Source organism: Berghia stephanieae, chromosome 3, assembly GCF_034508935.2.
Source record: "Berghia stephanieae isolate SIO BIC M18660-M18661 chromosome 3, UCSD_Bste_1.3, whole genome shotgun sequence".
NCBI classification, from domain to species: domain Eukaryota; kingdom Metazoa; phylum Mollusca; class Gastropoda; order Nudibranchia; family Aeolidiidae; genus Berghia; species Berghia stephanieae.
Window position 1 is genome coordinate 58463732 of NC_088362.1, and position 11933 is coordinate 58475664.

Genomic DNA, 11933 nt, shown 5'->3' on the forward strand with positions numbered 1-11933 from the left:
TTCGTTTGATTTAAAAAAATTTTTGTTTGTTTGGGGGGTTTTTTGGTGGGGTTTTTTGTGTGGGTTTTTCCAGTTTTTTTTTATTGTTTGTGTCTTGGTTTTGTTGGGTTTTTTTTAAAGAGTGTTGCTGATGTTAATGACGATGATGGGCGGGGGGGGGGGGGGGGGGGGGGGGGGGGGGGGGGGGGCGAGGAACTACACAATATATTCACACATTGCCCTTTATTTAATAGTGCCTGTAAATCCTAGCTATGAGAATTCAATTGTAGCTCCTATTGTAATATTCCGGGGTGGGGTGGGGGGGGGGGGGCGTTTGTTTTACGTAAATAAGGATATCATACGAAATTATCTTTCCCTTTCTTGGCATATAATGTCCTGATATTCTATTTCATGGAATATTCATTATTTGAAAAAATGAGTTATAAAATGGCAAGGGGTTCTGTGGCGTTTATCCCGTCAAATGCATGCTACGTGAAAATTGGGAGGTAAAATAAAATTTCCTTTATTCATCCCGTAGGGAGAATTTGTCTCCTGGGTCTATTCCAAGGTAAGGTTGGAATAACGAAGGCGTCAGCCGCAGTACAGCGCTGCAAATTGAGCTAGGGCGAGATGACTTGCTCAAGGCCACGAAGCAAAGACCGTATCGCTGAACCATGCTGCCCCCTAATTGATTATTTAGCGATTTTCTGCTGAGTATATTATAAATGATATTTTGAGGGTACTCGACAATATTTATTTCATTTTGTACAAAAGTTGAATGTGATACAAAGAGACTTAGGGCTCTTTTTGGACTGGACAGCTGCTCAGGAGGTAGTGGGGAGGGGCACTGAAATTTAAGAGCCAACAGTATAAGGGGGGAGGGTGGGGGGGAATGTTAGAAAGACGGGGGGGGGGGGGGCGGCCTTTTTCTTCAAAGCTCAGTTTTTAAAAACTTCTTCAGTTGCTCGCTACTTTTTGGACAACACGCTAGTCCATCGCAAATTACTTTCCGCCAGATCTAAGAAACCCAGCTACCCAATCACTGGACAGGTGGGGGGGGGGGTCAGAAAAAATCTCCACTGCACCCGGGATCGATCTCGGTCCCTTTGCATGTGAAGCTCTATCAACTGAGCTATCGAGACCGCCCCCCCCCCTCCTCCCTTCTCCATACTAACCATAGAAAAATTGTCGCATTCGTTACTATGCAACTTAATAACTCTGAATTCTTATGATAAAAGGACGTAAACGATGCGTAATTAGTTTTGAACTATGATCGGAAATGTGTTGGAAATTTTAACGATTTGTTTTATGTTTCAATTTCAAAATTTTGTATGTCTGATAGTGTTATATTGCACATTACTAAAAACAAAAATCCGAACTTATTTTTTAGATAAATAGATAATTAACATGACACAGCCTATTTTTATTAAACTTATTACAAATCAATAAGAAATATAGCGACAACTTAAACCGCTGTAAATACAACTAAAGTGAAGTCTTCCCAAATCGTACGCTAAGTACATTCGTGTGAATCTATGACGTAATAAGTATAAATACTAGCAAATATTCCCGTTTTACGAACGAGGAGGGCGAAGCTACCTGATTTGCGAAACACATAATAACACGCATTAACTATAGATAGAACGAAGATGATGTCACTCAAGCCTTTGTTATTGTATTTTGCCATCCACGTTTGTGAGTGATTCTCACTAAACTGTATAGATAGACCGAAGATGACGTCACTCAAGCCTTTGTTATTGTATTTTGCCATCCGCGTTTGTGAGTAATGCTCACTAAACTGTATTAACCACACTATAAAAGTCCATGGTTACACACAGTTTTGTGTGTTGGTCCGTTATGCTTCCGGATGGCAATGTTATGAGCTTCTTAGCCAAGCGCATACTATCTAATAACCAGACGATAAAAGTTCATGGCTACACATAGTTTTGTGTGTTGGTCCGTTATATTTCCGGAATGCAATGTTATGAGCTTCTTAGCCAAGCGCATACTATCGAGAAAAAAGTGAACTGAGATCAAAACGTTTTCAACTCATTATTTCTTTAGTTATTTTTACATTCAATGGAAGTGCGGCTGATTGAAGGTATTTTAAAATGGAAGAAGTTGAGGAAGTCGTTGTTTTCATGGAGACTATCTATCCAAGTTTTGACCATTTTCTTTTATCGTCTAGAGTTTTTATTCAAATTGTGAAGAAACCAAATATTATTTTCAACCATATAACTACCGTTCCCAGCGTTTGTGATTGCCAATCAAGAATCCAATTTTGACTGCTCTTGATTTCTCAGTTTTTAAATCTATAAAGCTACATCGTTCGGGGTTTAGCTCCCTTATAATAAGATATCGACTTACGTAAGGCCTTTCGCTTTCTAATCATCCGATCTGGACGCCTCGGCTGCCTCTCTAATCATCCGTGTCATTTCCTTCCACTGTTCACGGTCTTTTGCTGTGGATGCTAATTTCGTATAATAAGATATTATATGTTTTGTAAAAGCGTGCCATGTTTGTTGTTGTACGACGAGAGGAGACTTCACTCTCAATGTATCTAGGACTTTATTGGTGTAGAAAAGTGGGTTTTTTTAAAGTTTTATGAATTTCCATCAGTCAAATCGTTTACTTCATTGTCCATTGGCAAGAGACATAGTCCTTAATCCTTATGTATCCAACATTTTTGAGAGATCCAAAGGGCACTGATTTAGGGTTGTCACTTTGGTGTTTTTGATACCGATTATTAAAAATATGGATTTGGCATTTTGGTATTTTATTCAGGCATTTAGTTTGGGTTTTTTTTTTTCTTTAAAAATATAATACTACGATTCATCTATGAAATGACAAGTTAACACTAATGTTTTCACCCTTAAAATGGCAAGACGAGAAAAAGTTTTTTTCAATCAAGACCCTTACTCATGTCTATGGAATAAGAAAATATAGATTTATTTTCACTTTATGTGTAATTTAGCAGAAAAAGAACGCCTAGAAAAGTTTGTCATTTCCTTTAAACTATTTGGTGTATTCTTTGTGACTTTTGCCGTTTTTATAATTATTTATTTTTGAAAACTAAATCTGTCAATCCAGGAATATCCATACATTTCCTCTCTTGCCACTCCTAGGTTGTTTTGTTTATTTGTTTTTTCATATTTTGTTTGTTTTTTCACAGATGTTTGATTCATGTCAACCACAACAACATGAGTAAGATATTAACATCATATTTTAACATACCCACTGACGCAAGCATGTTCATTATCCTGTTTTCGTGTACAATATATCTACAACACGTATTTGATTTATTCTATTTCAACAGCTGTTGCAGAATTTGAATATTTATTTTATTATAATTTTCACACATTTCTTTATCGATGCTATGCGTTTAGTTAAAATACACACAACACACGCCCGCCGGATATACACTACGTACCAACACAAAAAGCAATGTCTAACCTTAAACGTTTATAGTCTGATTGATAGAAGATAAAGAGACCTAAGCATTAATATGGCTGTCTAAAAACAATAACAAAGAGCTAAGTGACATCAATTTCGTTTCATCTATATTGTACTTTCTATTCTTCATGCGTTGCGAACTTGTTCACATTCTGTCTGATTTCCCCAGATATGTTTTTTTTCTGAAACTGCTTCATGAATTATTGCACTATGATAGTAAAATCACTAACATGATAAAAATGAAAAGGCTTGGGATGAAAGCCGTATACAAACAATGGACGTTTCGGGAACAAACCCTTCATTAGCCAAACTTTGTACTCGAAACGACCATTTATATTTGCACAGTTTCCATCTGAAGCGTTTCCATTTTCACCTCTTTGTTTAGTGATTTTATTATCCCAGGCTTTAGACAACCCACAGTGTCCTCTACTTTTCCCGGGAGTGAAATCAGTAAAGTCCAAAGTATATTCATCCTTCAGAGACATGAGCCCCAGGAGCCGGAGTTTATCCCGGTTTCTATAGCTTGAAAAAAGACAATAGTAATTTATTATTATCCTTTGGATAGGACGCTAGTCTATCGCAAAGTACTTTCCGCTAGATCTAACAGATCCAGCTATCCAATCACTTCTGGGTGGACAGTACTTACATGAGCTTATCATAACATTTAGTGTTTAACATTCTTGATAAGCTTTAAATCAAAATACAGTGATCTCAGTTTATAAGGACGGTCCTTGGGAATCAAACATAATAACGATATCGCCAAAAAATCAGCCTGCCCTTGTAAAATAATAAAATAAATAAATAAAATAAATAAAATTCCCTTTGTTCATCCCATAGGGGAAATTTGTCTCTAGTGTATATTCCAAGGAAAGACTGGAATAACCCAGCCGTCAGTCGCAGTGCAGCGCCGCAAATTGAGCAAGGATGAGGTGACTTTCTAACGGCCACACAGAACCGCGGCGGGAATCGAACTCGGTACATTTCGGGAACGAAGCAAAGACCGTACTGCTGAGCCACGCTGCCCTCTCTAACGCGCTTTGACCACGTCGAGTGGATATCCCGCAAAATAAAACCTCAAGTTAAAACCCTAATAATTTTTTGATGTTTTTTTTTTTTAATTCTTGTTAAGTGCTCTATGCTTAGTGTGGCACTATTTCATACAAATAGTTTCAGTTCCATGGCAAAATAGTGTTTTCTTGATAGTTGTTTGTATCAGGAAAATATCGATTTTTAAATATTTCTATCCAACTGTATTATCGATATCATTAGCTACACATGACGTTCCACGATATAACAACCATTTTCTCAGCACACTAAATGTCCGTGGTAAATTATTTTCATCATAACAATAGGAAAGAGCACGGCGTTTTTGTTTTTTTACAAATCCATTAAGACTTCAGGGTTGAGTTGTCGAAAACTGAAAACAAAAAATCTCCAAACGATTATTCATTTTGTGTGCGAACAATATGACTAGCGGCTATGTGGTCTTGTGGTAAGACACTCGCTTTCGGATTCGAAGGTTCTGGGTTCGAGTCTCGCTCGGCGCATAGTTGAGCCCTTGCAAAAGGCTCTTTACTCACATTTTCTCAGCGTACTCAGGTGTAAGATGAGTACCTTGCCGTTAATAGCGCGTTCTCTATTCGAAAAAAATTGTAATATCGCCTAAAGGCGTCATGTCCCGTCCTACATGTTAAGTGTTGCTGTTGTCCATGGGCCCACTGTAAAACGCTTTGAGCACGTTTAGTGGATATTGCGCTATAAAAAATCTCATTTTAAAATAAAAATATGACCAGCTGTTGTTTACTTCCCTTTAACCAATTCTAACCGGGGTTTGAGTTTATCTTAAAGTGAACAAGGAATGATTTATCATATGATATATCTAAATATAACCACATACCATACCTTTATTCAATGTGATACTAAGCTGCTAGAAGCTGTGGGCTGTAAAAAGTAATAACCAAAAATGAATATAGGGTTTTGAGCCCGAAACGTTCCGATCCGTATTTGGTATTTTGTTATTTTTTTTTTGAAGCTGTTATTGTATATTACTATTTTTATATCTAGAAAGCAGTGATAGCGATGCGACTCAGGTTTCATCGAAGCTTTGTTACATACTTCAGAATGTTTCTTGCACTAATTATAACTCTAAATCTGGGGGGTGGGGATTAAATTAAAATAAAAATCAACGCCATTCAAGCTGAAGTGTCATAGTGCTCACATATTCATCAATACAAATAATGTCTTTTTGTTTCAGATCAACTTAGAGGAGAATCTGCTGAGCAACTTCTTCCACCATTTGCCAACGGACTCCCTTCGCCATCCAAATTCTTTCGTCTCGACCAGTCATCATCGCCGATGTCGTCAACGTCCTCGTCATCTTACGCGTCATCTTTTTCACCCGTCTCCTCCAGTTCGTCAGTTTCGTCTTTTTCACCGAACACGCCTTCCAAATCAACGTATAATCCCATCGACAGACATGTTCAAGGGGGAAATCCTCACGCACAATATGCGAGCCCATCTTCTAATGGCGGCAGTAGAGTTGGTGGTTATTCTCGAAACAAGGAGATACTCAAACCCACGGCAGGCGGATTGCAATATTCCAGACCAACGCAATCGTTTGGGGTCGCCGACAACTTATACACTCCAAACAGCATTGATCCTTATTCCAAAATGAGCGCGATTGGACCAAAAGCCATGAACGATCCTGATCAGCTAGCAGCTCCGTTCTTAACAGACGCATCTTTCATTCCAGGAAAATCACAGAACTCAAAACCATCACTTCCGGCAAGGCCAGAGGAAGTCCGAGATAAGAATAAAAACAACGGAGATACCAGTTCTTTATCCCAAATATTTTTCAAAAACATGAAAGGAAATCCTGCAGCCGCTGTCCTTCCAAACGGAGGGTTCAAAAAAGAATTTGACAACAGTCTTCTCGGTGGCTCCGGCTCGTATGCAGACGCTATGGTAGCAGGAGAAGGTAACTCTCGCAATGATTATGACTTTCCGACTTACGGCGACATTGGCGAAGAAGCGGCACCTAAGTATGATTATAGTTACGCTGATGATAATCAAAATGCTCCGTCTAGCAAAAATGGTAATACTCGCCAAGACTTTTATGATAATTATGACTATCCAACACAATACGGGAATAATTATGACTACGACTATGATTACGATGATTCTGGTTACGTAGACCGAAGTGTTGCGAATCCATCAAATTACACCAATTATAAATCATCAGATTACAAAAATTCTGATAAAACCCCTGAAAACTTTGAAAGAGAAACAACAAAATCGTTCCATATCGGAAAGAGTGCAAACGACGAAGTCGATAACAGATACGCAGATTCTTCTCGTAATCGAAACTATGACTACAACGACTATTCCCCTGAAGAGGGTAAATCTCGTGAAGATTACTACAATTACGATTATCCATCAGACGATTACTATTCGAATGGTGCCCACTACTCTGATCGCGATTCTTATAATGAGAAAGATAAAGTAAACACAGTCAATGACCGTCCGAACAACTTTGACCCAGCTACCACCGAATACAATCCTTACGCCATCAGTAGTGCTCCACACAACGAAAACACGCAAGATAGAGTAAAACAATCACCGACTTTCTATGAAGCTTCTGAAGACAACTATCGCAATCCAAGTGACAATAGAGGGGAGACCAATACTGTCTCGTATCCGGACTCCAGTTATATCGCAAACGAGTATGGAATCAGTGGTAAAAAAGAACATGATTATGATTACAATGACGGAAAGGGTGGACATGGTTTGGGATATGACTCTGTTTCTGGGAATCGGCATAATATTCCGGTTGGTAATTCTTATGATGACACAAGAAGTGATGAAAATTCATATTATGCAAACAACGATCTTGTCACAAATCCCACAGAAAGATATAATGAGGATGATAATAGTTTGTTCAAAAGTGGTGACGGGAAAACCCAATTTGTTGACAGTGCTCCTAAGATATCTGGCGGTTCGAGCGACACTATCGGAGTGTTATCAAATTCACAAAAGCCATTTATTGGGCCCACCGTATCTAAAACGAATCTTCTTATAGAACCCGTAGATTCTAGTCCTCTGGTGATTTTACCCACATCAAGTTCTGGAAAGAACACCATTGTCTCCAAACCAAGACAACCCTCGGGTCCGCTACCGTTCAGGAGACCAAAGTAATGTCATTTGTAACAATTTATAATTCAGACGGGTCTACATATTTTTTTTAAACATATTGTTGTTAAAGATTATATTGATTATCATTCTGCCAGTCCCGATGAACTGTAATGAAAATGGTGCTGCTTGAAGTGGAAAAAAATAACGATACGTATTGAAGTGAAAGCTTCATTTTGTTAAACGAATACAGATACTGTAGACGTTTCGGGTTTCCGTTTTATCAACAAAACACGGTGAATGAAACACTAAGGATGACTGAGAGATGTGAGAATGATTTACACATCTCTCATTTGTCCTTCGTGTTTCATTCATCGTGTTTGTTGATAAAGGGGAAATCCGAAACGTCTATAGTATCTGTATTCGTTTAATAAATTGGAGATTACATTTCTTCTTCTTCTTCTTCTTCTTCTTCTTCTTCTTCTTCTTCTTCTTTTTCTTCTTCCTCTTCTTCTTCTTCTTCTTCTTCTTCTTCTTCTTCTTCTTCTTCTTCTTCTTCTTCTTCTTCTTCTTCTTCTTCTTCGTTCCCGTCACGTCACATGGTCAGTCCGGTCTGGTGAATGAAGCCCACAGTGGTCCTGAGGTCGTCCTCACTGCCGTACAGCTTCTTTGAGTATGGGGTTGGGTCAGGCCAGAAGTTCCTTCTCAACTGGTTGTACCTTGGACATTCCATTAGGACATGATGTCCATTTTCATTTTCAATTCCGCAGTCACATTGTCCAGAGGCACCTGCTCTGGACATCCTCCACATATGACCTGTTCCTTTCTGTCGAGCACCTTGATTGGGTCATTCATGTTGTATTCTGGGTGCTTCTTTCTCCATCTCTGAGACTGGATAAATTTGGCCATTTTGTTAATTTCTCCTGTTGAGTACGTTGGGGAGGGTTGCTGCATGCGACTGCCTGCCTTTGCCAGTTGGTCAGCGATCTGATTTACAAGTATCCCACAGTGTCCTGGAATCCACTGCATTACAATGTTGGTAAACTTGCTTAGCTTCATGAGGTCTTCCACCAAGGCGTCTATATCATCCGCAGAGGACATCAACTGGTTGTACCTTGGACATTCCATTAGGACATGATGTCCATTTTCATTTTCAAGTCCGCAGTCACATTGTCCAGAGGCACCTGCTCTGGACATCCTCCACATATGTTCCTTTAACTGGTTGTGTCCAGTTCTCAGTCTGAAGATGATGACCTGTTCCTTACATTTCAACACTTATCGTTATTTTCCCCCATGAACAGTAACGCTTAATGATAACAATGTCTACAATGCTATAATTTATGACGACAGGTTGTCAAGTTAAATTTCAACAGATTTTTTTTAAAACATAGATAATTACTATAATTTTATAAAGAGAAATCGGAATCGATTAAGGGGTAGAATAAAAGATTTCTTACACTCATAACGAAAGAGTCATAATGGAGAAGCTTCCGGTGGGAACAATAATAATATTGCTCCCATCCGAAGCCTCTCCATTTTCACTCTTTCGTAAGTACTTTCGCAATCCCAGGCTTCAGGCAGCCCCCAACGCTCTCTACTCTTACACTCTTGTGTTTTGGAATTCGAATTTTGTTTCCAACCGGCAATCGCAAGGGTTGTACAGCGTCCGGAATTCCATAAAGCAAAAGTGTAAGAGTCTTTACTTTATTGTTTTAACTAATCTGCTGAACTCATGAGTTAACATATTTATTGTCTCTATATTGTGTCTGATAGCTTTTACTTCAATTATCACTCAATTAACTCACTCAACCCTAACACCGACTATATCCGTAGTTTACCCCGGATTACTTTTACCCCATGCCTATTTATTACATTTTTCTGAGACAAATTATAGGCGTAATATAAAAGCTAGTGTTTTTAGTATTTACATGTTAATGATAAACTATCTATATACATGCTCATTTATAATAGCCTACATGTTTTCCAATTTTGAAAAACAGAAAAAAAATCTATAGGATTGAGTTAAACAGGTGACTGCCGTTTTCCGGAAAGACACGTATTTAAAAATTTGGCCAGAAAACTTGTCCTTCAAAATTCGATGGATTTAAATGACCCTTATCTTGGTAAAAACTCTCGGACTTTGAGGAAGACCTTGTAAGGTCCCACGTTTGAGAGTTTTTGCCAAGATGAGGATCATTTACATCCATCGATATTTGAAGGACGAGTTTTCTGGCCAAATTTTGAAATACAGGTCTTTCCAGAGTATGGCAGGTTAATTGGATTCAATAGTCTGATGTCACTTCCGCCCAGCAACGTGCAGCTCGGTTCTAAACAAAGAAAATCGGTACTTTTTATTTATTGTAAATCATGCTGGCTAGAACTTTTCCACATGTCATGTGATCAGAATATATAAAAGTCAATACATGATCAAATTTATAATGTTATACTCATCTGGATACACTTTTATGCTCGTTGAAGTATTTCATTAGGGCGTCCGCCATTGTTCCGATAGTTTATTGGTTAGTTTACTGGTTAGTTACTAAGTTACTATGCGTCATTACGAGGGAAGTGAGATCAGTCACGACTGTTGAAGCCTATTGGTTATAATGAGAACCGTCATGTCAAAAAGTATCCAATTTGAAACTTTATCGACCCAAATTTGAATTCAAAGTATTCTCGGCTAAAAAAATACGATGTGTATTTTTTTTATTCAGAGAGCAACAGGTAAATATTTACATAAAGATATGGGGGGAAAAGTGGTCCTTCAGAGCCATTCGGCCCATGGAGCAGGAGTTTATCCCGCTTTCTATAGCTTGAAACGGATAATAGCAATTGCTTGCTATCCTTTGAATAGGACGCTAGTCTATCGCAAAGTACTTTCCGCCAAATCTAACAAGACTCAGCTACACATTCACTGCTGGGTGAACAGGAGGGAGGGGATCAGAAAAAAATCTCGACTTCACCCGGGATCGTTCTCGGTCCCTTTGTGTGTGAAGCGAGTGCTCTACCAACTGAGCAATCGGGGCGGATATGAAAGGTATGTATTATAAAACAATGCCGGACAGGACAAAGTAGACAGAAAAATACAAGAAAAAATCAGCTTGCCTCGACCAGCAGATCTGAGGTTCGATACCCAGTCGAGACAGGCTGATTATTTGGGATGATTTTTATTTACTTGTATTTTTTTCTCTCTGATTTTTATTGTACTGTGTTATACACACTTTCAGATATGTCTTCCACCCATACCAGAGGCTAAAGGTGCCTAAAAGTAATAAATAAAGTGAGTAAATGTGACTCATATATAAGGGAACAAGGCAAAACAAACAACGTTTCTCAGCCCTTAGATGTAGACAGCATCTGACAAAATGTGATTTTTTTTTGTAACCTTAAATTTTTGTGATTTGTTGTTTGTCTCCTGTTGTTTTGTTTTGTTTTGTTGTTTGTTTTTGTTTGTTTGTTTTAATCTTTTTTTTTTCTTGTGTTGTTCCCTTATATATGAGTCGCATTTACTCACGCTATTCTCACCAGACCAGTGCCTACTCCTTTATATTTCACAGTAATATTGACGTAGATAATGACTTGCCATCTTATCCACTTGTAACATTAGAACTAATGGCTCCCTTATGAATGCTTCATCGATTCTAAATCCGATTGTTATTTGTGGCCGATTTTCTCAATCCGGGTTTATGTACGGCTTTATCGGGGGGTCCCGATGGCTCAGTTGTTAGAGCACTCTCTTCATACGCAATGGAACCGAGAGCGATCAGGGATGACGTCAAGATTTCACACCACTCCCTCCCCTCTCCCCTGTTCACACAGGAATTATTGAGTAGCTGGGTCTGTTAGACTTGGCGGAAAGAACTAGAGACCTATCACAAGGGTAACAAGCAATTGCTATTGTCCAGTTCACGCTAAAGAAACATGGATAAGCTCCAGTTCCATGGCTCTGAAGGACCTTCAACTTTATTTCTTTTTTTTTTTTCTTAACAGGTACATTCCAAAAAGTCAAGAACATAACGTTAAGTATAGGTTCCATTGCCTCACCTTTATCGTTGAGCACACAAATGTTTTAATCACTGTTGATTCTAAAAAGATTGTTTTTATCAGATGAATATATTCTTGGATAGATTATCAAATAAATGCATAGAGTGAGCGTGTTTGTGTGTGTGTGTGTGTGTGTGTGTGTGTGCGTGTGTGTGTGTGTAAGAGAGAGAGAGAAGGAGAGAAGTAGAGAGATGTAAGAGAGAGGGAGAGATAGAGAGCATGAAAGAGATGGATAAATAGAAGAGAGTGAAAGAGAGAAAGGGGGACAGAAGAGGGAGAAGGAGAGGGAGAGGAGATAGAGAGAGAGAGATGGAGAGGGATGAGAGAAA

The 11933-nt window shown here is 38.6% G+C and overlaps 1 protein-coding gene across 1 annotated transcript in view; it reads left to right on the forward strand.

The window, feature by feature from the left end:
- Nucleotides 1-11259, forward strand: part of LOC144968076 (uncharacterized) — a 34218-nt gene extending 22959 nt beyond the window's left edge. Inside the window, exon 6 of the mRNA XM_078906059.1 lies at nucleotides 5687-11259. Within this exon, the coding sequence (XP_078762185.1) occupies nucleotides 5687-7626 (1940 nt within the window). The 3' untranslated portion in view covers nucleotides 7627-11259. The remainder of the gene's footprint in view (nucleotides 1-5686) is intronic.
- The last annotated feature ends 674 nt before the right edge of the window (nucleotides 11260-11933 follow it).